This window comes from Pithys albifrons, chromosome 27 (genome assembly GCF_047495875.1).
Source record: "Pithys albifrons albifrons isolate INPA30051 chromosome 27, PitAlb_v1, whole genome shotgun sequence".
Classification (NCBI taxonomy): Eukaryota; Metazoa; Chordata; class Aves; order Passeriformes; family Thamnophilidae; genus Pithys; species Pithys albifrons.
The window spans coordinates 4146361-4173963 of record NC_092484.1 but is presented as its reverse complement, the minus strand read 5'-3'; the positions used below and the strand labels follow the sequence as shown (position 1 = coordinate 4173963).

At 45.9% G+C, this 27603-nt stretch overlaps 1 protein-coding gene across 1 annotated transcript; it reads right to left on the bottom strand.

Moving 5' to 3' along the window:
- Window positions 1–289: 289 nt before the first annotated feature.
- On the bottom strand, window positions 290–25391 carry SLC1A6 (solute carrier family 1 member 6). Its single transcript, XM_071577913.1, has 12 exons — window positions 25313–25391; window positions 15171–15428; window positions 14228–14365; window positions 13266–13470; window positions 12372–12414; window positions 11494–11834; window positions 9001–9234; window positions 7756–7950; window positions 7190–7324; window positions 4854–4957; window positions 2543–2570; window positions 290–1877 (listed from the first exon to the last, which is right to left on the bottom strand). The coding sequence occupies exons 2-11, from the start codon at window positions 15382–15384 to the stop codon at window positions 2566–2568; spliced, it is 1614 nt and encodes a 537-aa protein (XP_071434014.1). The 5' UTR covers window positions 15385–15428; window positions 25313–25391; the 3' UTR covers window positions 290–1877; window positions 2543–2565.
- Window positions 25392–27603: the final 2212 nt, after the last annotated feature.

The following is a 27603-nucleotide window of genomic DNA, read 5'->3' as shown; positions in this document are numbered from 1 at the left end:
GCAGCCTTGGGATTTTTGCCAAAGATGTCATCCAAGAAAATGCTTTAGGGACAAGCCTTGTAAAAATCTGAGATTAGTATTTGACCCGTGACATAGGCATAGGGAGATAAAGAAGCATAATACATAATGCCAAAAGTAACGTCCCTGACTTTGTAAGGTCACAGTCCTGAGGAAAAATAATAGAAAAAAAACATCATGGAAAAGCATTGTGGAAAAAATTCCCTTTATTTTTCAAATATGCAAACTATCTGTATTAACAGTGAAACTCACAGCATGAAGAAAAAGCCCTCAGAAATTAACAGAGTCAATGCCACGAACACACTGTACAGTGCTGTTTTCCAGTTCTTCCTTGGGCAGAGCAGAAGGACATACAATTTCAGGTCAGTTTTCATGGACAGATTTGACTCCTGGAATAATGTCCATGTATCACATACATAATGTGACACATGGCCTAACTGAAAACCTGTATTCTTCCTGGATTTTCTCTCTCCAAATTGGTTTTGAAGAGATGTGTCCTAACCCAAGAGCTCCTCGTGTATGTATGCCTTGAGGCAGCTTTCTGTTTCATCCCAAATTTTGCCCATCTCTAATCATCAGGAAGAGATCCATTTATAAATAGGAGAAACTCAGAAAGTTTCTGCAAGTAGAAGCAGTAGGACTGCAGTAAAAACTGCATAAGCTCTCAGATATCTGGTAATTTAAAAAGATAGTGGATAAAATGATTTAATACTTTCAGTTATCCAGTTCTGAAGGCTGAGATCATACAAGGTCAGCGCTGGATTTGGAAGGAATATAAACAGTTTTATATTCTTCACTGAGCTCTGAAAGCCTGCCCCTTCCCAAGACAGGTGCAGTGGGGATGTGGGTCTTTGGGATGTGTACAGGCAAGTCAAAGTGGAGAATTTTCTCTATACACTGAGAAGTTCTTGTTATGTCACCAGCAGGTAGAAGTCAAAATCAGCATGCATTGAACTTCTTCTTGGGAAACCTGGCTTTGGATGACTCATTTGTGGAATGAAGTAGAGCAGCCTCTGTTTTTTGTTTTAAAGATGGCATTAATTGGGTAAATCAAGGTGGGCACCAAAATGAAATACGCAGCTTTACACACAGTGAGAGTTTAGTGTTGGCTTTCCTTCTTTGATTAGCAACAAAAAAATTGACTCTGTGTATATGGACACTTGCACACATGCACCCCTTTTTATAGAGAAATAAAATGTAGGTATATGCAAATTCCTGACAATACTTTGCTGTTAAGGTACTGTAAACAGATAATCCCAGTCATAAACTGGTTACCAACATGAATAAACACCAGAGCTAAAAACTATTAACTTAATTCTGAAATTCCCCATAGAAGACTGGTTTGCAGTGTTTGGAAATGAGGCCTCTATTTGTTTGTGCTCTGTTAATCTTGAGTTGAAAGCAGAAATCACAAATGGCAAGGCTCAGTGTGTACCACTTTGTGGGAACATTGGTGAACACGTGGATGCAATGTGGTATGGAGAGCCCCTTGTCTGAGACATGTTTGTGTCTGCTAACAGCAACTGAAAACAGGGTAGATCCTGCTGAGTTTTCTTAAAGTATCATTAGGATCCTTCCAGATAGCTTTTGGAAATGATTGGGCTGGAAGGACTCTTTGCAGTATCTCTAAACCAAAAAGCACATGTATATATTATAAAGCCAGAAGGGACCCTTATGATCATCAAGTGGGACTGTCTGTATAACCCAAGCCATAGGACTTCCCAAAATGAATTTCCATTTGAGCTACAGTTCAATCCAACAAGCTTTTCTTCCAATTCATCCTTCAGTTTGCCTTTTTTATACAGGAAGTCTCTTCAGGATTAGAATTCAATGTTTTCTTGAAAAGTTGGACAAATAGTCTGGAAAAGAAAACAAGAAAGAAAACCAGGATGCAGTACATGATGTACAAACTGGAATTACTAAGGTAATAATAATCAACTGTGCAAACGCAGGCTGGGAAATTGGAGATAGGAGGCAGTTTTGCTTAAAGTGATGTAGGAATTATCATGTGTTATCACTGGAGTAGAGTCAATGCTATCATGCTATTGCTAAAACATAAAGCACTCTATTGAGTTTTATAAGCAGGTCTGTTCTTTACGAAGGTTTAGACTCATGTCAGCTGAGCAGTGTTAATGATAAGCTGTGGTATCTTAGCCCACTATAGATACAAGCTAATGCAGTGCATCTGAAAACTCTTTGATTAAGATCCAGTCTTTAGACAGAGCCATCTCATCAAAGTAAGAGTCAAACCTCACTAAGAGTTAAGATAAGATGAACAGACTTGAGTTTGCTGTATGTGTGCATCAGGGACAGTTAACCTGATCAGCCCATGCAAAGCATGCTGTTAAAGGATGGGAACATGAGTCCAAAATCTTAATGTACAGGAAAAACTCTTTCCTCAGTGCTCAGCACTAATAAATCTTTTGTTGGATTTTTGTGTCACATTTTAGTCATTCCACCTGAAGAAAGATGTGGAACAGTGAGGAAAAAGCCCAGAGGAGAAGAACATGAAGGATTATATTACCTGTGAGGGTATACAGGGTCTGTTTAGTCTAGAAAGGAGAAGAGCAGACATTATAAAAGTATTCATACAAGATAAAAAAGTGCTGCAAAGGATAATAATTTGTTATCCTGCTCACTTGCCCCCTGCTAGACTAGATCTCTTGTCAAAATAAGCAACCTGCCTCCCGCAGTCAGGAAACAGCCTACTGCCTTATGGTCTGGAGCCAGCCACTGCTAAATGGAACTACCATACACTTTTAGTTACCCTGCTCTGCTACCACTCTTACATGAAAGAGATGCATTTGTGCATTTACCTCAGGTTCTAAATGATCATCCAGCCCATAAAAACAGAATACTCTGCCTATGGGTCATGGAATGTAGCAGCACCCTGTTGTTCCTGAACAATCAAAATAAGCCTCAGGATCTGGCTTTGAACATCTCAAGAAATGTGTTTGAGGAAGTTTTGTTAGTGCTGGGGAGGGCAGCATGGACAGGAGTGCATTGTTGTTGGCAAAGTTAACTCTGGCCTCTGAGATCTTCCACGAGATGCACCTCTGAGTGTATGTCTATGGCTCGGGATGAAAAGCATCAGTGTGGAAAGCCAGGGTAGAGAAGTGTAAGAGACATGGTGGGTTAGGAATAACAAACAGATCTCAAGAGAAAGCTGCCAAGTTTAGATAGTTTGGCTGTGGGCCAGGGTGCTGCTCACTGCTGATCCTGAGCTTAGCCAAGCCAAAGGCAGGACAGCTACACTGCAGCAGCCCCAACACTGCGGAGCCTTAACATCCTCCTGGTTGTGTCTAGACATTCATTCTGTTTATGGACCTGGATATTATGGAGCGAGTTCTAGTGGTCCTGTTCCCTGCTGTGAGAGATACCAGCTGTGTTGCTGGCCATGCCAGGGAAGGAGGAGGAAGCAAGGGTGAAGCAGGTCCCTACTTCTAGCTTTAGCTTCTGAGATGTTTTGGATGCCATTTGTGCTTATGTCCAAGTGTGTTAAACAGAAGCTGAACTCCATTTTGTAGGAGCTGTAACAATTGAGTTCTGGCAAACTTGTGCAAAGGCTAAGAGTGATTTGTTTCTGGCTATAAAAGATAAGAAGCTGTAGAAAGAGAGATTTCACAGACTAGTCTGAGTTGGAAGGCACCTACAAGGATTATTGAGTCAAACTCTTGAGTGAATGGCCCATATGAGGATTGAACTCACTGACCTTGGTGTTATTAGCACCATGCTCTAAGCAACTGAGATATTTGAAAGCACATTCTGGAGCAATATGACTTAAGGGAAATCACTTCTGAAAATAGCCAAAGATAAGCACAGGAACCATTTTCTTAGGAATCTTGTGATGAGGAGTGAAATTGTTTCCTGAGCAAATCTGAGGTGGCAGGGAGTCATTCCTGGCATGGACATACCACTCAGATGCTCAGGCAGGCAAACTGTTCTTGAACTTTGTGTTTGCCATTCTTGTTTCACCAAGAGAAGAGCTTGCTAAAGAGAAATGAAGTTAACTGTCTTGGCAGAGCTTGGTAGGGGGAAGAGCTATTTCAGAGACTGAATAATGGATATAACACATTCTTTAACCATTTGCTTCTTTCACAATCCTGTAGCATCTTCCACTAATGAGAAGCCTATTGACCCATACTGGTGCAGAGTGAGACCTGTCCCTGCTGCATGGTCCCATGTTCCTTCAGGGGCTGGGTGACTCTAGTATCTGCAGCCAGACAGGATGCCAGAGCAGCTCTCAAAAAGCATCATCTGCATATCTGTGCAAATACAAGAACTGTGAGCAAGGAGATCAATGCTATAAGATTGCTTGGGTGAAGGCACTAATGAAGTGGAGACTTTGCCGCTGTATCCCGTGGGACAGAGTCATGGCAGCATTTTGGTGCCAGTCCACAGGTAGTGGTGTTCCCAACCCAGCTGGCCACTTAGTTCAGAAATAGAGGAGCACCTAGTCCAGTTCCTTCACTGAGTCTTCTTTACTCAGGTCTAACTCTTGGACCCCATAAGAATGACTAAATCAGGCTTTTGTGGAGTAGAACTTTCTTTGCAGTTTAATTTTCTCCTCTTCAATGCCAGTCAGAGAGAAACAGGGGAGAAACAGGATCAGGGAAGACTGCATGTGGCAGAGGGGGGAGAAAAGTGAGTGCCTTGTAGTGTGGGTCTTTCTCTGTGCTCTACTATGGACTTCTGTTTCAGGTTTTGGCTTTTTACAGCATTAATCTGCACTGCTGCATGACTTCATAGTGCTGTCTCACTCCTGGGGAGCCTTTGGGTGTTCTGTGGGCAAACCAGGTGGGAGAGCTGTTCTTTCTCCTCTATCCCAGATTTACCAAGTTCGCAGTCCTGCGCATCCAGCTCATGCCGGGAGAGATGCTCCACAATGCCAGCCCCCAGAGAATCCCCCAGGACATTGGTGGTCGTTCTAAGGCGGTCCCTGAAAAATCGGAGAGAAAAACAAAGTACAGTTCCATAGTAACAGCTAAGGGGATGAAGATTATTTCAAGGAACATAATGAAACTTTTTCTATTTTTTTAAGTGACCTTAATAAATGATATTTCAACATTGACAGGAAAACAACTCCCGGAGAGCCTTCCTTGACTGATGTCTCTCAGCACAGGCTGCACATTCATTCCTGTTTTATGGCATTCCCAATTTTCACTGAAAAGTTTTAGACTTGACACAAAACAAGAGAAAGGTTACCGTGGTTCCACATGGACACTCCTTTCCAGAGGCCTTGCTGCAGACTCTGATGAGCCTCACCACATCTGTTTCACTTCAGTTGCAATTTGTTTTACAAAAAGTGCAGAAATTCTGGTGCAAACCTATGACAGTGCTGCTGTAGAGTCAGATTTCCTTAGCATGGACAGGATGCACTAAGATGAGGCACCAAATTCTTTGAGCAAAAAAGCAGATCTAAGGCACCTTTTGCAATGAGATATTCTCCACAACCACAACAGTGTCTCAGAACTGCTGAACCGGTCACCAGTCCAGCAACCCTTCAGATCCTACAGCAGTAATAACAGATGAGGCCTTTGACACCTGATTGAAATCAGCTACTCTGGGTAAGCACATGAAGTAACCTGATGTCTTGGGAGGCAGGACTCTTATCAGCCACCTCTGTTTTTATGCACAATCCACAGGAGAAGTGAAGGTGTTGGGCAAGAGTGTTTCCAACTGGTCAGCCATGGGTGGGAGCAGATTTAAGCTGCTTTAGTTACAAACCAGCAATACAAAATACAAGACACGGAAGAACAGAGGAAACACTGACAGTGTGTCCCTCAGTCAGGATTTTGGTATTTGAGAAGACTGAGAAAGGTGCGACTGTGCACAAATGCATTCTTGCATCGGGTTCCCAGAAACACTCCTCTGAAATCACTTGTCCCAAAGGTTCAAAGAAAGCTCAAACATAGCAGCGTGGATGACTAGCTACACTCATATAAACACTCTTCAACTTTGTACAGCCCAGTCTCATCCCTCTTTTTTTCTGCATTTGGTAGCCCAGAACCATCATTCTGCAGTGTGAATTTGTTTATTATTGGCACAACTAGTCCCTGTCACTCTGGAGATAGTTTCTGGGTTCCTTTTAAGATAAAGCAAATGGAGGATTATTCTGTTTGGTCATCAGGCTGATCTGCAAGTGACCACTGATGCCTGAAGTACATGGTGAAGATTCCAGCACGGTGTGAGAGACTATAACGTTAACGGTTAATGATTGAAAACAATTGGCCATTTGCCAAGACAGCCCGTGCTTTGCTGAAGTTCAGCAAAGGAACCACCCAGGGGCAGAAGGGGTGAACAACCACCCTGGAGGGAACAAGCTGGGCTAATAAGAAGCAGATCCTGAGAAGTGGGATAGTGCTTTTTCTCAGGAAAATTTCCTCCCTTATATAATGGCTCAGGTGTGAAAGCTCAGGGGGAGTACCGGATTATCATTCCTTCTGATGGATCAGAATTGGCTCACTATGCTGAGGCAGTTGTAAACCATCAAAGACCCCCTCAAAGTGCTCTTTGATCCACAGTGTTACATCAGACAGTACCAAACTCCCCACCCCAAGGGTGGTACCTGCATGTTCCCACCTGAACCTGAGCATATATTGACCCATTAAACTTTGTGTTTCATGGGCTTTCTCTACCCTGATGGATCAAGACTGAGACTGTGACTATCACTTTGAACAATGGACATTGAAACTGCAAAAACAAAGTCTCATTACTGGACCCACAGAGTGGTGACTATATACCTTTCTACTCTTATCCTTTCTTTCTCCTTCTTTGTTTTCACTTATACATTTTCTTAAGTGTTATCTTTATGCTTTTATATTACTGTAAGTAATAATAACCCAAACAGCTACATACTTACTTTCCATTGCAACCAAACTTCTAAAATAACCCATATATATATGTATATATGTATATATATGTATAAACACCAATTATTCAGTGTCATTTCATTCTAATGTTCCCCTAGGGATCTGTTAACAAGAACCTGGGTTACCCTCACCTTCTGGGGTGGGTCACAACACATGGACAAAGAGAGCTACTGTGTGAAGGTCTCATGGATACAGGTGTGGTTTAAGCTTAATGATACAAGTTACTGAACTGCTTTTAGCAGAGACATTGGGAATAGAGATGGACACCGTAAGCACTGGCAGGAGTGCAAAGAACTTACAGAAACCAGTCCACAGCGATGATCAGTGTAATGTCTTCAGTAGGCAGCCCCACTGATGTCAGCACTATAACCATTGTAACCAGTCCTGCCTGGGGAATACCTGCAGCTCCAATGCTGGCTGCTGTGGCAGTAATGCTGGAGGGAACATGAAAGCACAACTGTCAGCAAAGGGAAGAAAAAGAGGTGGTCAGATTTGCAGAAAAGTCAGGAAGTAGCTCAAACTCATCACCCACAAACACCTTGGCAGTCCTTCTGCCCTGGTCAATGAGCAGGATGGTGACACTTGGGACATCAACACAATGCCAGAGTGCCCTTGCCAGGCACATCCTCATACCTGACTACACACCACAGCTTTTCCTAAGACCTGAACATGCAAGAAGGGCTCAAGTGGAGCCTCAAAGATGTCATGCCCAAATCATATGTATGTTGTCATTTGGAGCTGTAGTACAACCCTTCTATCCCATAATTTTTTTAGCTTATTGCATCTTGTGAGCAAAAGAGGAACCTGATCACACTTCAGATAAGCCAACAAAACTGAAATCCTTCCTGTAGTTTCAAAAAGTCACCTTATTGTGATGATTTGCCCGAAGTCAAGTTCATAGTTGTTGACTTGTGCAATGAAGATGGCTGCAAGGGCCTCATACAGAGCAGTGCCATCCATGTTGATTGTGGCTCCCACAGGCAGCACAAACCTCGTGATGCGCCTGTCCACACCATTGTTTTCTTCCAGACACCTGAAGGTGATGGGCAGAGTCGCTGAACTGAAAGGAATTTACAAAACAACATGAATTGGGTGTATGCTGACTTTGGAAGAGGGACTAAGCCTCTGCCTGGTTTATGACCTTGCCCACCTGCTTTTTCACCCTGTCATGTGAGCCAGAGGTCAGAAGCTGCTACAAGAAAGGACAGTCTAAGCAAAGCTTCCTCAGATATGGTGCACACTGCAGTTGCACACTCAGACATGGCTTTCCTCAGGGGCCTGAGACAGTCTGTGTAACCCTGAGGCTAGAAAGCTGGCATAGTGTCACAAGAAGGTGATGCTGGAGGATTCAGAGTACACAGGACAGAGGCTCAAGACCAAAACTCCTTTTCCAGGTATTAAAAAGAACTTGAGCCCTTTCTCACCTCTCACCAGTCCATAAGACAAGAATGACCCTTGTGTGAGAACATATCTTGCAGAGAAAGAAGAAAATTGTTTCTGACAGAGAATATGAGCAGGAAAAATTCTGTGTGTTTTGATTTGAGAGTGTATGTAGAAAATACTGCCATGTGCTTGCCAGGAAATTAATATAACAAGAAACATGGCACTTAGTGAAACAACAGCTATCTCCAGTCCCTTTGGCTGTGTGACATGGCAGTGCAAGTCATTGAACAACCTGATGTTGATGCCTTTGTCCAGGTCTCCAGGGAGTTTGATGACAGCTGCATGCAGTCTGTGTGCCTGGGAGAGAGAGCTGTGCAAACGTGTGCAGGTACATGTGTGTGAGAGGTATGTACATGTGGAATAATGCTGCGATTCAGCAGGATTTGATACTTGTCCTGAGCTTAGCATTTCAGTGCTGTAAGCAAACTCACCACTGTGTTTGGTAAGGAGGAACATGGGCCACTCACTGATGGTCAGAGCTGTCTATGTGACTAGGGCTCCTGAGCAGGGAAGTGGGAATCTTTCCACTCCCAAATGAGTTTTGCTGGTCCAATGCAAAAAGCTGCTAGTGCTAGAAATTGTGAGACCACAGTACTGCACTAAGAGCAATGGAGTGCTGAGTAGTATCCACATCAGCCCCAGTCCTACTCATACATAGCCATCGTACCTGGAGGAGGTGCCCAGGGCTGTGATGAGGGCCTGCAGGAGCCCTGCAATGAATACCCAGGGATTTCGGTGAGTGACGATGAAGTAGAGCAGGGGCAGGATGCAAAGGGCATGAATGAGGAGTCCAACGATGACAGTGAGTGTGTACATCCCCAGCTGGCCTCCCATCACTGCTAGGTCATCCATCTCCAGGATTTTGCCAGCAATTAAGAACATGATCCCAACTGGAGCATACCTGTGGCAGAAACACAAGCCCAGTGGTCAGAACTGGCTCTCACATTTTCACACCAGCTTTAACACATGCTGTCTGGACAAATCCCCAACAAGCCAGCACACCATAAGTGCTCACTGAGCCTAATCACTGGATCATATTCTAGAATCCTAGAGAGAGCTGAGGCTTGTTCACCATGTGGTCAAAACAGCTCTTGTTGCACGACTGGGGACTCCAGCACCCTGTCATGTGCACAGTTTGGGCACTGGTGGAGTTTTCCTCCTCCTTTTTGGTTCCCTAACCTGTTTCTGCAACAGTCCTTGTAGAATTGTAGGGAAGTTATGTAGGGAAGCCTTCAGAGTCCCTTTCCTTCCTAATGGAGCTTGGGCTGAGAGTATTTTTTTACTGAGAAGCACAGGAAACTACAGGAGAAACCCAGAATCAGAGAGTGAGAGCTACAGTGCCCTATAGGCTCTGGACTATCACCCTTGCTGTCTTCAGATGTTTGCATTTAGGGAATAGGAACATAGAGGTATTCTAGACCTCGTGTAAGAAGGACTGGGCACACTAACACCTGTAAAACCTGGGCACCTGTAACACCTGTAAAAGCAACTATGGCTCACATAAAAACCTGTTTTGAAATACACTGCTATCCTTTCCATTCCTCATGGCTTTTTCCCCCCTCCATAACAATGCATCTCACGAATAACAGTGAGGCTCCACAAAAAGAAAGCCATAAAAGAGACATGGAGAAAATCATGGGCACTAATATAATAACTGGACCAAAGAAAATCCCAGCTCCATGGCCACACCACTCAGGGCTGGGCCTTTGCATCTCAAGATCTCACATGCAATTCATGCACAAGGCTCAGAGGTCCACATGCCAAACTCCAACTTAGCCTGGGAGGTTTAGAAAAGTTTCAGGAAAGGATTTCACGAATATTTCATTTCCTCTGACCTTCCTCTTAGAAGACATCCTTGGCTGCAGCCAGTGACCAGATCTCCCCAGGTTTTTTACAAGCTCCTGGGAGATGATCTGCAGACTGTGGCTTCAGGAAGCTGGAATGTGGCTGACAGTCCTGCCTCCCATACTAGTGGGATTTTATGCGTCACGAGGTGTCTCCAGACACTACCTACTGTATGTGCACAGGCAGTGTCCCAAGTGTAACCAGTGTTCTATACATCAATATTTTGCCTTCCTTCATCTAAGGGGAGGTTGAAGGAGCAGTGCTGAAGGTCTCTGGAGTTGTGTGCTGGTCTACCTGTTCTGTTGTGCTCATGCTCTCCCTTCTGTGCCCTTAGGCAACTCATATCTCTTCTTAGGAGAGCAAAGCCTCAAGTTATGGCTCAGACACAGAGTAAAAGATCCCAAGGGGGCTGAGGCTTCCCAACACTCTGCTATCAGCTCAGGATTGTTTTTCTCCTTTGTGCCTTTCTGTGTAAGGTTTGTCCCCCTGTGCTCAGAGTTTTGCTCTGTGGTACAAGACTGTGACTATGAGACCAAGGAAAGGAAGCTGGAGTGACCTAAAATAGGAGAGGATGTGGGACTGACAAATCCCTTCCTTGTCAGATATTTTCATGTATTCTGCCAGACACACATCTCTCCTGTTTTGCAGTACCTCACACAACCTTGAGCCCTAGATGGGTAAAAAGCTTAAAATAAGGTCTGGCAAAATGCTGCCTTAGAGGGAAGTCTTGTATCAGCAATGCCTTGGTTGTCTGGACCATGTGTCACAGGCAGCCTTACACAGAAAGGAACAGGCTGAGTTCTAGAGGAATCGGGATCTTGGAGACCTCAAACTGAAAGACAGTAACTTTGAGTTGAGCCTCTCAACCCAGCTCAGCTCTCAGGGCTTTGCATACAGCTGCCACCCCAAAAGCAGGAAAGTAGCAACAGGTTACTGTGATTCATAGCTAAGTCAGACTCCTGGAACACAGCTGGAAGGAAAGCTTTTGGTGGGAAAGCCTCACACCCTACCCCTGTTGGTAAGGCTAAGAGATCTTCCACTCCAGCTCTCTGGTCTTCCAAGGATGTTTCCAGCAGCCTGAAGAAAAGCAAGTCCTGCTGTACCTGATATTTCTAAAGTAAAAACAAAAAGAACAGGAAATGAAATGTGAACAAATATCCCATCCAGACTTTTCCCTCCAGCCTGATAGAGCCAAAGGAGAGCTGTGCCCATCTGCTTTTCCTGTGCATGGCATCCTTAAAGCTACCCCACTTCTCATCATGTCAGTGGAAACTGCACCTGCAGACCTCCTGCTCCAACCGGCCGTGCTCCTCACCAGATGATAATGGCCACCAGCCTCATGATGGCTTCGTTGAGGCAGTTAAAGAACTCCCGCAGGGCCCGTCCCTTCTGCTTCATGCTGCCGATCATCAAACCGAAGCACATGGAGAACACTACCAGCCCCAGTGCGTTCACCCCATTGGCTGAGCCTGGGATGGGAATGACTTCTTCAAAGGTCAGCACCTCGGAGATGGTCCCCAGGGCATGAGTGACGTTCTCCAGGATGCTGGTGAAGTTCTCAGGCACAGGGATCTGAGTGGTTGTCACACCTGCTGTAACATTGCTGCTGTGGAGGATGGTTCTGGTGAAGACCCTGGTGCTGTACTGCGTCTTGTACTGAAAAGACACAGATTATCAGATGCACTCATGGGCCCTAGTTCAGAAGCTCAGGACACATGCTAGGCTTTTGCATCTCCTAATGTAAGGAGAGTACTGCAAGTTGCTGTTGACCTGTGTGGGAAATTTGCCTTGCCTGTTCTCAAGCTCTGCAGCTTCATCAGAAAGGTCAGAAATTTCACAGAGCTGAAGGTCAGAAGAGCATCTCATGTCACTAGGATTGAGATATTCTGGCTTCTCTGATCACCCTTGTGCTGCTTCCAAGGGCACTAGCACTACAGAAGAGACAAATCCTTGGGAGAATCTGCCCCATTTCACTGCCAGTCCAAGCCTGCTACCAGAGATCATGCAAGCCCTTCCTGCCTCTGTGGGATGGGATGGAGGTTGAAGCCCCCATCTATAGACAGCTTGGAAATCTTGCAGTGCCTCTTAAAGCATTTAGACCTAGGGAAGCAATTGCTATTCCATCCCTCAGAGAAGTAGTTAGGACCATGGCTGGGGCACAGGCCACAAAGATAGTCAGGGGAGATGTCATACCTGTTTGAAACACGCTTCTACCAAGTTGGGAGGGAACATATTCCTGCAGTAAATAAAAAAAGGAAAGAGTTATTGTCCCGTTGAACTAGGAAGAAAACATGGTCTTCCTGGCCAACTTCTTTATCCTAGTGTAGTATCTGAGGTCACAACTGTCACAATGTCTGCTCAAGCCCTTTCTGTCTGAATGACAGAAGAAGGGAGTATGTTGATATGAACACAGCACCTCTTGCATCATGCCAGATTCCCACTTGCATCTTTTCAGACTCCAGAATGTTATTTAGATATGGGGAAAGACGACACACATACTGCACTGGAACATGGGTACATTGTAAGAGCATCATCAAACTCAACTAAATCTTGAAGTAATACCGTATTACATTGTTTAATAGACTTCCTTGCTCTCAGCCTCACCTCTACAGCTGTCATTTGAACTCTCTGTTATCTTGTACTTCAGAAACATGGCTTCATACCACTTGAGATAGTACAGTTTAGCATTTCACTGCGCAAGGTCACAGCAAGGGAGGGAGAGACAATGCCTTGGGAACCATTTCCTTGATTTCCTTTGGTCATTGAAGATGAGTATTTGGACTAGCCTTTGCTGAGTGAATTTCTGAAAGGCATGCAACCACTGATGGTTTTCATTGCTTGTTTTGCTGAGCATACCTTGGCCTCTTGCATTAAGATTCTATCAGAAGGTCTGGACTCCAAGCCAAGCACTCAATCTCTGAATGGCAAAGCCAGTTAACTACACTAAGCTAGGAGTAGTAGGCTGGACAAGACTAATCCTTTCCATAAGACTGTATGCCTAAAGATATGACACTTCAAAAGGACATTGCATAGAGGAATGTAATCTCACTGATACAGTCTCAACATGAGACCATCTCGTTAACCTACCTCACCAAGTCCATGAAGGCATCTGTGGTCTGCACCTGCTCAATTCTGCCTTCTCGGTGAAGCTTGTCCTTTGATCCTTTTCCTGGGTGGATGATGATCACCATCAGGATGCCAATGAAGACTGCTATGATTGTGGTCACCATGTAGTAGATAATAGCACGCATCCCCATCTTCCCTGAGACTCTGCTGTCCAGTGAGGCCATTCCTGGGGTATCACGCAGAGAGACAAGTTGAGGAAGTCTATTGTCTTAGAGAGAAAGGGGAAGCCCAAGAAAGATTCAAAGGGCAAGGCACATGCATGAATTGAGCAGGGAGCCATGGTCTCTAGGACACTTGGCATACAAGGGGCAGAATTTGGAGTTCCAGGGTGGTGGGTATGGGAGAATGTGTCTTGTGGTCAAGAAGAAGCAAAACACTGGTGGGTCTAGGGCTACATTTGAGAGAGTAGCAATTTTCCTAGAAAGCTCTCAGAAGGGAAATAATGCCCTCCCAGTACACTGGGCCTTTCAGTCCCTAATGGGGGGATGTTTCAGCAGGTGGAATGCCTTGCAGTCCCTTCTGCTGTCTGAAAGCTTGGCTGTCTGGCATGTCTTCCCTGAAACAAGCCCTCTGTCTGGTAATCAACCTCAACTCTTTTGGAACAACAGAAACAAACCTTCTCAGGCTGACTTAGGCAACAAACTTGACATTTGAGGTTATGTAGGATGAAATCCTTCTTAGTGCTCAAGTGCTGGGCATTGGAACCACTGCATTATGTTCTCCCCAGTCTTCTGAGAAAGCACAAGACCTTCCGTCTCTCTGCCCCCCTCGTGAGTCAACAGGGGAATGAGTGTGGTTCATGTTCACTACACCTGTAGGTTTGGGCTTGGATTAGCTTGGCTAATAACACAAAGCAGTGCTCCAACAACAGCTATCTTTGTTGACCATTGCCTTGGCTGCAAGCCACAAAAAGCACTTCTCACCTGTAATCAAGCTAGAGACAATAAGAGGAAGAACCAACATCTGGAGCATACGCATCAACAGTTCTCCAGGGAAGGAGAAATACTTGATCTGGCGATAGGTCAGCTGGTAGGGCCGGAGGGAGAATGCCAGGATAATCCCTGTGGATCAGCAAGGGATGAGAATGGAAATGGGACAATGTGATCCAGTGGTCTGTTCCTCAGTCCTACAGCATGTCTTTTCTCTTTCTCATCTCTTTTCAGCTCCCCCTCTTCCCAAAGGAACAAATGCTCGTTTTCTAAAAGTCTATGATCCAGTTTTTACTGTGTGCTCTCTCTCCCTCTGACATATTTATGTGCACAGGAGACTTGTGCTAAACCACAAGCACCTTGTCTGCTGCTCTTCTGGGGTCTCCCAGTCTAAACCAAGTGTGACTACACAGTTCACTGTCTTTGTCCATCCACCTCTTAAAGCTGAGTTCAGCCAGGGAGTTAGAGACAAATAGCCTGAATCAAAAGCTGGGGACAACTCGCTGTCTGCTGAGCAGAGTTGGTGTGCATTGTAGCATGGCCCCTTGCATCAGTTCTGGTCCTGTCAGACTAAAGCTGTGAGATGAATCTGAAGACCCCTTGTGCCTGCAGCTGCACTCACAAGATGCCTCTGAAGAAACCTGGATCATTTTTATAAGAATTAGTTGAGCTGGATCATCAAACCCTTTCTGTTGTAGACTGTTTCTACACTGCAGCCAGAAAGGATCAGCAAGGACTCCCTCCTGCATACCCACGCTCTGCAAGGTCTGTTGTTCTTGCACATAAAGACACTCACAATGTGGACAGAACTTTGAGTTGTCAGCTCATCAGCTTCACCTCCCCAGCCAAATCATTGCAATAAAATAAAATTTTTGTAAAGTAAACAAACATTTCCCACATTTATAAATTGTGACTGGTGTTGCCAGCAGCTCCATACCTAGTAAGACCGCAGCAATGGTGAAGAGAACGAAGGCATTTCTCCTGAAGAAGCTTATAGCACTCTGGGCAGTGATGCTGTGCATGCGCTTCTGGGCCCGCGCCGCTCGCTTCTGCACGGCCTGACGGAGCCGCCGCACCCGGCTCTCGGCGTTGAGCCGCTTGGCTGCATCCTCGTTGAGGAACAGGCTGTTGACATGGCTCTGCTCACTCATGGTCAGCGCAGCTGCTCAGTCTCCCAGGTATAGCTCTGCCTACACTGGACAGTGAGAAGGACAAGCGGGAAAGCATAAGCTGCTGCACACCTTGCCTTCATCTTTAGGTCATTTCCCTGAGCACATTTATTTAGAGCTGATTAATACGCTCCTCTGCCCATCTGCAAGGAGCAGACCTTATGTAAAGCATTTAACGCACTGCCATGGTCTTTTCACTACTGCTTTGGTGCCTCTGGAGGAGCTCTGGCCACTGTAGCACCCAGCCTGCACTGGGGGTGGCTTGTGGTGGCCTGGGCAGCCAGAAAGGGCTCCACAGCCACCCAGGCTTTTTATCAGTTTGGGCGGGAATGTATTTTTATCACCTGGCAATAAACCCCTTTCCTATATACCAACTCTTCCAAACAAAACCAAGCAGCAAACATTTCTGACATACCTCCTAGGTGGACAGGCCCCTACCACAACAGCTTTCCCCACAACAGCGAGTGGCACCAGCTGTTTCTGTAGAAAGGAATGTAATCCCTTTGCCTTCTATGGAGCCTGAGGATAATATTTTATTTACTGACTTTTCTTTGAAATGTAACAGGACTTTCAAGTAGTATCTCTTGTCATACTCCACGGATGAGGTTAACCTGCTGTCCTGTCCTCACAAATACTGACTGAAATCAAACCTACTGCAAGGCAGGCTGGCTGCAAGACCTGCAATCCATTTATTTTTTACTATTATTCCTATATTCTTTGGAACAAAAGAGCAAGGAGGGTACACAGGCAAACCAGCCCTCTCTGGAGTGCTAGAAGTCACCAGCAACCCAACAGTTCTTATCATGAGGAAGATTCTGGCCTGACTGTGAAGTTTCCATTTTCCTTCTGTCACTGTGCCTTGACAGATGCAAGATCTGAAAATTATTCTTCTTCCCGGGAGTTTGCAGAGATAATACAAGCCTAGATGAAACCAAAGAAGGACAAAGTCACCTTAGCACAACAGCAAGTGCTTGAAGATCTGTCTTTGGTGCTGTAAATCAAATAAGTGCTACTCCATTTGTAATCCTAAATTGAAATCAAGGAAACCCTCACAACTGAGACTATATTCTCTATAAAATACACATATAGTGTCTTCCATCTGGACCCAGATAAATGCCTGTCATGAACTGAAGACATTCCCTTAAAGAGGAGCTGGTTTGTGGTACAAGATTGCAGCATCATTTCCACAGAAGGTGGAGGAAAATGTCTATTCTGAGAGAAGGTTTTATTGCACAGATGCTAATGCCTCCATGAGGCTCAGAGCAGCAGTGGCCCAGCCAAGTCACTCTAGGCCCTCCCAGCACTGAGCTGTGTGAAAGTCACTGGCAAAGATTCTCAGCATTTGCTGCAGAAACCTTTCAGAAACACCCCAGCTTTTAGATCAATAAACAGCATTTTGTGGATTTTGGTCTTCTCGTTCCAGCTTGATCACACATTTCCTTCCTTAGTACACCACCCCACTTCTATCTGTTGATGGAGACAATGCACACCAGAGTGTGTGGAACCTTTGCCTGTGTTCCTTCTTTTCACTGCCAGTCCTGCTTTCCACAGCTACACATAAAAAAAAGAAACTGTGAAGTACATATTCTTTTAGTTAATTGAGTTCATGCCTCCTGAACTCAACAGTAGGTAAAGAAACTATGGATTCAATCCCCCGTGTCCCAGAATGGACTTGTATTATTTATTCAGTAGCTTTCCTGATACAGAGTTGGACAAAAAACATTATTAGCTGTCAGGTTGCAATGACCCAGGATTTTAAACGTTTTTGTATCCTCCTGTCTTGCCAATTACTGGCATAACTGACCCTTCAAGGAGGAGAACACCTCTCAGACCTCACTCTTTTCATTCACATACTCATTGGATAATCCCTTTTGTGATCCACCGTATCTGCTTCTGTCTGTAGGATTTCCAGTAGTCTATCCAAGAGGTTACTGCCTTTAGAGTAAAATAAATAATTGTCTGCACTGTCAGCAGCTGGAGGGATAGAAAGTAACAGACTAGAACATTCTGGTTGGAAGGGACCTCCAATGATCACCTCATCCAACTTCCTGACCCTTTCAGGACTGACCAAAAATTAAAGCTTGTTACAAAGACCATGGTCCAAATACCTTTTAAACGTTGTCAGGCCTGGGGTATCAACTCCCTCTTAAGGAAGCCTTTTTTAGGGTTTGACCACCCCGTCCATAAAGAAATTACAAAATCACAGAATAGTTTGGATTGGAAATGACTTCTGGAGATCATCCAGTCTAACCCCTCCACCATGGCAGGGTCACCCAGAGCAGGTGACAAAGGGACGTGTTCAGGTGGATTTGGAAAGCCTTCAGAGAGGGAGACCCCATGACCTCCCTGGGCAGCCTGTTCCAGGGCTCTGTCACCCTCAGAGTAAAGAAGTTCCTCCTCACATTGAGGGGGAACTTCTTGTGTTTTAGTTTCTGGCTGTTACTCCTTGTCCTGTTGTTTGGGCGTGCAAATGCTTCCTAATGTCCAGTCTGATCCTCCCCTGGCACAGCTTTGAACCATTCCCAGTTGCACTGTCCCTGGATGCCACAGAGAAGAGCCCAGCACCTCCCTCTCCACACACTCTCCTCTGGAAGCTGCAGAGAGCAACAAGGTCACCTTTCAACATCCTTTTCTCTGAAGGAGGCATGCCCAGACCTCTCCGCTGCCCCTCACAGGATGTGCCTTCCAGTCCTTCACTGGGAGGTTCATTCTCCATTTCCCTCCTCTGGACACATTTGAGAACCTTCACATCCTTCTTCAGTGCTGGGGATCACCTTCAGGTGAGGCAGCACCAACGGTGCCTAGAGCAGGATAATCCCTGCTCTGGACTGGCCTGTCATGCTCTGATGTCCCCAGCATGCGATGTGCCTCCTCGGCTGCCTGGGCACTCTGCTCACTGCTCTTAAGGATGCTGCTGATCAGCATCCCCAGGTCCCTTTCTGCAGGGCTGCTTTCCAGCCACTCCTCTCACCATTTAGACTTGCACCACTTTATCAGCTGGGTGTGTGACCTCATCCTAGAAGGAGATCAAGCTGGTTAAAGAGGACTTCTCCTTTGTGAACACATGTTGACTGTTTGTATGTATGTCCAAACTTTGCTAACGAAGATTTGGGAAGGGCTCTCCCCCAGGTGGGGGTGTGCCCTTCGAGCCTGTGCAGTGGATTTTTTAGGTGAAGGCACAGCGTGCGCAGAACTGGCCCCTGTTGACTGTTTAATGATTGCATTATTCCTTAAATGCTTTTCAGTAGTACTCAGTATGACCTTCTCCACAATTTTTCTAGAAACTGAGGTTAGATTCACAGGTCTGTAGTTCCCTGTGTCTTCCCTTACACATTTCTTGTGGATTGGAATAGCGTTGGCTTGCTTCCAGTCAGCAGGGATGCAGTGCAGCTTCCCACAGTAGAACAGATTACCACCCGAGGCAATGACTCGTAAAAGCAGAACCACTGAAGAAAGTTTCAAACCCCAGACACTCTTTTTGTTACTTCCAAACTACTCACTCTTCATCAAACAACATAACATACCTTGGTAAGGTGAAGTGCTGCCTTACTTCAATGCGCAAAGCTCCCAACTCTTTAGTGAAGTCAAAAGTCACATTGATGACTCTGAAATCACCCTCCACAGACTTGCTACACACAAACCAGAGTTCCCACTTACCATGACCTGGGGAGACCCATGTTGATCCAGGAGTATGGAAACATGGGCTCCCTCTCCTCCAAACTTGCCTTTCTTAGAGCTGGAGCACACCATAGCAATGGCACAAAGCCCTGTACAGGGAAGATGGGAGAAGAACCTACAGATGTAAAAGAGACTCACCTGCTCTTTTCTCCAGATGTCTCCCCATCCACGTGCACTGGAAAATGTACTTGTGTGTGAATAAAATAAAAACTCTATATTGATATGAGAAAGTACAGGATTAATGATTAGATTCCACGTTCCACCATGTGCTCAGCAGCCTTCTCAGAGCAAAACCTATTGCACAGAAGGAATTCGCCAGCAGATCTTGCTCCTGTGAAGTCCCCACCCTCTTGCTAACTTCCTCCCTTTCTCTATCTGTGTATTTTGCAACAAAGAGGCCCCCTCCCCTCTGCATCACTGGCCTGGAATTATATCAGTGTTATCTATTGCATCAGCTGGAAGTTCTCAGACAGCTGCAGTAAGTCATCAGAATACTCTTGTCAATGGCTTGGATTTTGCTTCTTATGAGGAATAATTCTTATGGATTCTGCTTTGCTTTCTGGGTGAAGGTTGTTCTATCCATGGCTGCTTCTCCAGGCTCCCCTTAGCCAGAAACACTGAGATATTTGAGAGAGCATTTTTGAAGGTAACTTCAAGGCTCGATGAGGGGGCACAGGATATTTTGTAAGAAAGTTCAGTGTTGCAAAACTAGTGCCTAGTTCCTGGCAATGAGGTTTCACATTAACAATGGAATTCTGGCTATTTTAGGGGCATCAGTCAGAAAACGGTGAAAGTAAAAAATGAGGAAGGAAGAATTCTGCACTACATTTTGTCCTGCTCTTTGCAGATTTTTCTGTTCTTATCCTCCCGTCTACCCAGGGAGATTTCCAACATGTGGGGAGGAGGGCAATAGAGCATAAGGACCTATAAAGAGCTAGAAAGCAGGAAATCTCTGAATCAGCTGAAATGCATCTGTTCCAATTTTTACAGGACATTGAAGAACACTGGTCTTCTTTATATCTTGTCTCTGCTAAAGCAGCCAAAATCAGAGAAGCTGACACCATCCAGTGTGCAGCACCTTCCTGTGAGCATGTTTTAAAGACAGAAGGTGCTAAAATCCTGCTTGAAGGAAGATGAGAACGAGCCATGGCACACTCATAGTGCTGGAGGGCTGAGTGTAGGAGCATCAGGACAGGTTTGCTTCCCTTTCTCACAAGGTGGATAATTTTGGCCCCATAAAGTTCTACACACAGAATCTGAGAGTAAAATATTGCACATAGCAGAGAAGCTTCTTCAAATACTGTACTGAATGTGAGCTTTGACTATAGACTCTGTAAAGACACACAGCCTCCCACATCTTTGTCCATGCCCCACTCCTAGAGAAAAGACCAGGTTTTTAAAATTGAGAACTAGGAGCAGGAAAAGTAAAAGGCAATCTTCAAATGCACCTAATTGAAGAAAAACCCACATCAGCAAGGGTATGACCTCAGTGTCAGATCAGCCAGAGTCCTTTAAAAACTTTTATCAAGGATCATGTACGAAAGGTTTTAAAGGCAATGGATATATCATGGAATGAAAGGAGAGAATCCTTTGTCATCATCACTTGTGGTGACAGGAGATTTCAGAGATTTCAGCTGTGAGATCCAAAAAGAAACTGGGAAGAGGGCTGAGCTGTTCATCTGCTCAGTGAATAAGTGAAAAGCAGTAAACATAGAAAGAAAAACTTAATTGTACACTCCAGTGACTCAAAAAATACCAGAAAAGTCACAGAAAAGCTGACAGAAAAACAGTACTAGGAATTGGAAGAAGGGACAGAAAATATAGAGCATACTCCACCCCTGAGAGGATGAGCAGCAGCTGGGACAGAGTTAATTTATTTCCTAGTAGTTGGTACAGTGCTGTGTTTGGAATTTCAGGTGAAAGTAATCTCAGACTTTGTCTTGTGATAAAGTGAAAGTGCCCAGGCATGAACTGCACTTGTGGGAATGATACAGCTCTCATGTTGCAACACTAAATGCTCAAAACTGTGGAGATTTTTCAGTTCCCAGAAACCCATATGTACATCTTGAATATTGCTACATCACAACAACAGAAAAAAATTGTTGGGGTAAATTTTTAGGTTTTTGCTGAGGAAATTTTGCATTTAACTCAGATTCTATGAAAGCTGCTGGGAAAGTCTTCAATTTCTTCTTTATTTTTTTGTGCAGGCTGAGCTTCAGAAAAAACACAACCAAGTTTGACTTTTATAAAGCTGCCATCACTGAAATGTTCCTACACTCAGTTATTCAAACAGCAGCATCAAGAGGCAGGCTGTAAGTACTTTTAAATTATTTTTCATGTAGTGAAAGGTTTTGCACTGTCTGTATTAAGGCAGTTTGCATCCATGGGAGCCCACAAGCAAGCTCCTTTTGAGCCCTGCATGTGTCAGGCTGTCAGCAGAGGTGAAAGGGAGACTTTCCTCAGGAATTTACGGGTCCTGAATCTGGTCTGTGCACTGGGCAGGCAGAGAGACTCTCCATCTGCCTGTTCCATGGGGCGAGGCTGGCCCTGCAGAGCCCCACGGGAATGGTGCCTGTCACTGGGCAGTGCTGGTGCAGTGCAGAGCCCAGTCCTGTACAGCTGCAGGGCGGCATCTGGAGGCAGGAGCTGGAGGGAGCTGGAGGAGATGAGCTGCATCTGCACATGCAGGGCCACACAGTTTCATGTGGAAAACATCTCCTAAGAGATCAGGGCAGCAGTTCTGGCCAGAGGAGGTCAGTCTGTACAGCAGTGATGAGTTGAACTTCTGCTGGGGACAATAGACAGTTCTGCTGCCCAGAGAGAACCCATTTCACTGTCATGCTTGGAAACGGAGGGGACAACTCACTGTTTCATATGAGCTTCTCATGCCTAAGCACTCCTTTACAACAGGAACAGAAACTAAATGTAGGGTAAAAAATCTACTCCATGCCTGTACACATCTCTGCCCTCAATCCAGACACATGTAACAGCTCTGGTGTCACAGGCAGGGAGTGGACTGAGCATGGGGGGTCACTGCAGAGATCTCTGGCCTGGTTTTGTCCAGGCAATGGTCAAGGTCAGGCTGTGCTGGGTGAGGAGGAAATATATTTTACTACTTTATATGGTCCACACAAAACTCAACATCAACCCCGTAAAAACTGTGCAGCCTTTTCTTAGGGCTGGCATCCAGTACATCATCTCTAGGATCACAGAATTCCTGGGACATCGTGGGTGGAACCAGAACCAGAGTCCAGAAACTCTGCTGTGTTTGTGCCAGTAGGTTGAGAGATGTGTCCCCTCCCCTTCACTCAGCACCGGTGAGACCACAACTGGCATGCTGTGACAAGGTCTGGGCTCCCCAGTATGAGAAAGACATGAACACACTGGAGAGAGCCCACTGAAGGTCTGCAAAGATGATGGGAGGACTGGGGCATCTCCCATGAGAAAAGGCTGGGAGAGCTGGGACTGCTCAGCCTGGAGGAGAAAAGGCTCATGTTGTGTGTGTGTCTTAACCATGTACACCTGAAGGGAGGGTGTGATGAAGACAGTACCAAATCCTTCTCAGTGTTTCCCAGTGACCAGTTGAGAGAATTAAAGTTTCTGTTAAGCATAAGGAGAGTCTTTGTTGCTGCAAGACAGACTTAACTGGGACAGGCTGATCAGATAAGGTGTGGTGTCTCCATCCTTGGAGATACTCAAAAGTTATCTGGACATGGTTTTGAGCAATCATCTGTGACTGACTCTGCTTTGAGCAGGGCAGTTGGACTAGATGATGTCCAGGGCTCCCTGCCAACCTCAGCCATGCTAATGTGCTGTGAGACAAGGCTTTCAGGACTTCAGACAGCACTGACACATCCTGTTCATGAAAGTGTCCTGGAACTGATTTACATGTATAATAAGCACAGGGCCATAGTCTGGTTCTCCACTCTTCTCTTATCCTCTGACCCCTGCACAACACTCCTGCACCACACTGAAAGACGAACAAGAAAATGCCACTTCACTGAAATAGCCAAGTGCCATTCACGGCTGTTGAACAGATTGTGAGGAACCCAGGGGTGTCTCAGGGAAAGGTCCTGGCCACTGGCAACACATGGCATTACAGGGCACTCTTGACATAGTGTATGGGGTTGGAGAAAGTAATGAAAACTTCTGATGAAGACCATCTCCCTTCTTGCCCTGTGCTGTGCTCTCTTGTGAGGCAGAGCACCAGCAGTCAGCCCATGCCTGCTCCCTCTGCCATTGTGCAGCACCTGTCACAGCTTTTGATTACTAGCGTGTCTAAGAGACATCAGCCAATGTTCAAATAACCTGCCTCAAGAAAGCAAAAATCTGCATGGCCAACACATCCAAGGAGAGCTCCAGTCTCCAGAGGGTTCAGGCTTTTGGCTGGAATAAACCCAGTTGTCAGTACTCAGAACAAATGGATAGGAGACAGTGGTTGAAATGCTGGTGCTTTACACCACTGTCCTACTATTGCTAATGTCTGTGTAGCAGGGGTTAATCTAATTAGCCAGTTTTACTCCTGGGAGTGGCAGAAGTCAGCCAAATTAGAAATGCCCACTGCAAAGCCTCTTCCAGGTTTATCAGCCTCCAGGGGCTGGGAGAAAAGAGGCAATATATTCCCAAGGCAGCAGTGTTTGGTACAGCACATACTGTCACACTCTGCCGTGGGCACAGCATGTGGTGCTCGGTCAAGCCATGCTGCTAAAGGGATGACACTGGAAAAGTGTGTCAGAGCCAGGGATCCCCTTCAACCATGGCTGCCCCAGGCTCCCTCTTCCCTCTGCTACTGCAACTCCCTTTTTTGTTTTCATTGCTGAAAGCCAGCCAGGGACTGTGAAATAATCCACTTGGAGCCACTGTTTCTCTTGTCTCCAAGAAAACTCTGCTTTATGTTCAAAATCAAAACCAGCAGGATTTTCTGTGAGGGAAGTCTCCACAGGTAGCAGCAAGGAAGCAGGAAGGAAGCAGAGGGAGGAATATATGCAGGAGGAGAGGAGTTGGGAAGAGCTGTGCACAAGCTAGGAAAATATGGAAGGGCAAGGCAAGGGGTCACTGAAAACGTTGTACCAGTCATTCCAAGGTGGACTTGTGGTGCTGGGTCATTCCGGGAGAGGGCAGGAGTTAAACAGCCCATCCTGTGTGGTGGGAGGGCAGGCTTAGTGCTTGTGAGGAAGGGACACGCCACTCTGCTCGGAGGTCTGAAAGCTGCCATTAGCAGCTATCAAGTCCTACCTGCTTTTGGGCAAACCATGGGCACTCCAGAGTGGGAAGCTACAGACACCCACTGCCAGCTGAGTAAAACAGGAACTGTCTGTGCAAGGACAGCAAAGGAGGAGCAGATGTCTCCACTTTCACCAGACTTCCCCCCATCAAGAGCTCAGTGCCTGTTGTCAGAAACATTGAATCCAGCCATTGTACTATTGGCTGGACATTTTTTTTCAATCCTGAGAACCAGGATCTCTGTCCTCACAGTGCTCATAGACCCCCTGGCTGGAGGCATCCTCACCCCTCATGCTACTGGATCCTTTGCAACCTGGTCCAGTGCTTGCCCTGGGAAAGGAAGTACAAGCTGAAAGCAGTATAGCCAAAGTGCCTGTGATGAAAATTTCCATTCACAACCCCAAATGGAGTGAACTCAGCCATCTCTGTTGCTACAGCAGACACTGGCAGGGCATTCTGCTCAGTGAAGTACTAAGGCATCTCTGTTTTACACTTGGTACCTGGCAGTCAGCTGTCTCCCAGACAACTCCTACTACAACAACAGACCAAGGAGGAGAACAGATCTGCCCAGAGCCCATCCACTGACCCACCTCTATGTGAGAGCACCAGCTAAGGGGAGAGGAATCTGAAACAGGCTGGAATCTCAGATGAGCTAAGCTCCACAATGACAAAGTGATTACCAGCTGAACAGCGGGTTTGGGGCCTAAGTTCAATACTGGGACGACAACTGCTGTCCCCATTGCTCCCTACTCATGCCAAGGTCCTGTGATAAGGTTGTCTTACTCAAGCTGCCCACCAGGCAATTAATCCCAGCCCAGAAGACATGGTCCCATTTTTAATGCACTCCCCTCTGGGCAGCCCCCTGTCCTAAAGCAGGCGAGAGCTATCCCTGCCACTCTCCCATGCACATGCCCAATGAAATCTCCTGCTACCCTCCTTCCCTGCTTCAGTCCCTGGACCTGGCATCACTGTTATTCATGCATTCAAATTTGCTGACGAAACCACTCACCTGGAACCAGGACAAGCTGTCAAGCAGGGAGGGCAGCAGGTCTTTTTCGTCTTGGGGGATTATTCTGAGTTGTTTCGTTCTTTAATTCTTTCAGCTCAAAGATAGGAAGCAGGATTTTCTCCCTAGAAAGATACAGTGTTAGCAGAAAGCTCTGAGCAGTACCTCCGGAGAGAGGAAAGGAAGACTGTAATATGCCCAGGATACATGGCAGTAAGGGGTGGGGGTGTGGCATGTAGGAGGAGACTGAAAAAATCTTCGATGATTGCAGGAGACCAGAGCACAGAAAGCACCTGTCACCAGGAGGTTGCATAGAGCTGCATTTCACAGTACCAGTGGCTTTGCATTTTCCTGTGCCTCCTCACACAAGCTGCAAGGAGAGTTACCAGTAACAGAGCAGGGCAGCTGTCAAATGAGATCAGATCTCATCCCCATCCCAGTCCTCCCCGTCATGAGGGTTTCTTCCACAAGGGAGGCTGCGTGCATAAGTACATCCAGCAGCAACAGCTGGATGCTGGATGGGCAGGTCCTTCACTGGTCCAGTCTGTGTGCACAGGACCTCAGAGGTCCAGTCATGCCCCTCTGGTTTGTCTGTGTCAGCCTGAGGGATGGGCATGTGTCTGTCCCTCAGCCAAACGGCTGCAGTTTCCCTTTGGTATATTAGGCAAGTCATAAAGAGGAGTCAGTTCATTGAGTGTGCAAAGGAAATACACTTAGAAGTGCAGTCTGTCAGGGAGACATACTCTGCTTTCAAGGAAGCAGGCAAAGCTTCCACTGTCTTTACTCACTGATTTCTTAAATACTGATTCCTGATGTAGTTTCTTGGATAGAATACCCACATTTCAAAATTTCTATCAATGCACTATCCCAAAATCACAAGTCAAGTTGCAGGTGTGAGCACCACACAGCCTGTACTGGCCTCTGAGTGTGACAGAGTGAAAAAACATATCCAAAAAACAAGCCACAGCACCAAAGTTACAATAGCACCTCTCTTTCTATTCCTACCAGATACATGACTCACAATAGATGTATTAGCTGTTTCCTGAAAGTAGTCTTCTCCTTAATTCAGGTGGCCTCAGTGTGGGGGCTTTGCTGTGTGCTCTGGCTTTGGCACAAAAATGGCAATGTGTTTTGCCTTCAGCTGGAGCTTATCACAGAGTTTGAACTCATCCAGCCAGGAGTAGGTCAAAGTCAAAGCATCATGCTCATCTGAAAGAGGGTCCTGGTACTGAAATCCACCCAAACCCTTTGTTCCCCATCAGTTCTGTAGGAAGAGGAGAGGCAGATCTCTTCAGCCCATGTTACAGAGAGCAGCTCCCAGCACCAGCTGGCTTTTTCAGACCCTGATGATAGAATTGTTTAGGTTTGAAAAGACCTTTAAAATCATTGAGCACAACCATAAATCAGGATGGTGATTAGATGGGACTTTGTTGGATGAGCCATCTGGAGTTTGGGATCTTGACTATCTCTGTCATTTTCCCTTGTTTAAACTTGCTCTATTGGCATGGACATGAGCCACTGCTTCATCAGGAGACAAGGACAGACTCTCTGCACCCAATAAATTGCTTGGTCTCCACACAATTTGGTGGCTCACATGGCACTACTGCCCTTAATCTTCTTATTGAAGTTTCAATGACATTTCAGGTCATGCCAGTGTCAACTGGGGACTCAAAACCCAAGGCCTGTGCCCTGCAAAATTTCAGTCATCTTTCTAGTAAAGCACATAGTGGAATGTGCTACACAAGAAAATAATGTTATTCCAAAATTATTCTCTCTGGTTATGTGGAATAGGTTCCAGTGCTCTGCCTGCATCATGCCCCAAACCCCTTCTGCTGAAATGTGGCTGAGAGCCAGTCCAGCCACAGAGGTAAAGGAAGATGGATCATGCCAACCAGACCTGGTGCATGGTTGGTCTCCTTTGCTTCTGCTGGGTCCACAACAGTGGCTGCTGCTGGGGCAGTCCCAGAGAAAGGGCATCTCTTCCTCATGCCCCTGCTTCTCACAGTGCTTGGCTGGCAGCTGCTCTTGCAGAAGGGCCCCTGGTTGCTGCCAGAGAATGGTGACCTGCAGCAGAGCACTCCTGGCCTGGCCAAGTGCATTTCTAACACTACCCAGAGAGTGGCAGAGCTGCTACGCACTTGGCCACCCCTCAGCTGCTCCGTGTTTCCTGATTTCACCTCAGCCAGCAGTGTTTGGCCTTTCCACCTCCTGTGCCTGAAGTTCAGTTTGGCTTCCAGAATCTTTATTAATACCCATTTTTAATCCCTAGGTTAGCACCCATAAGCTTTTTTAAG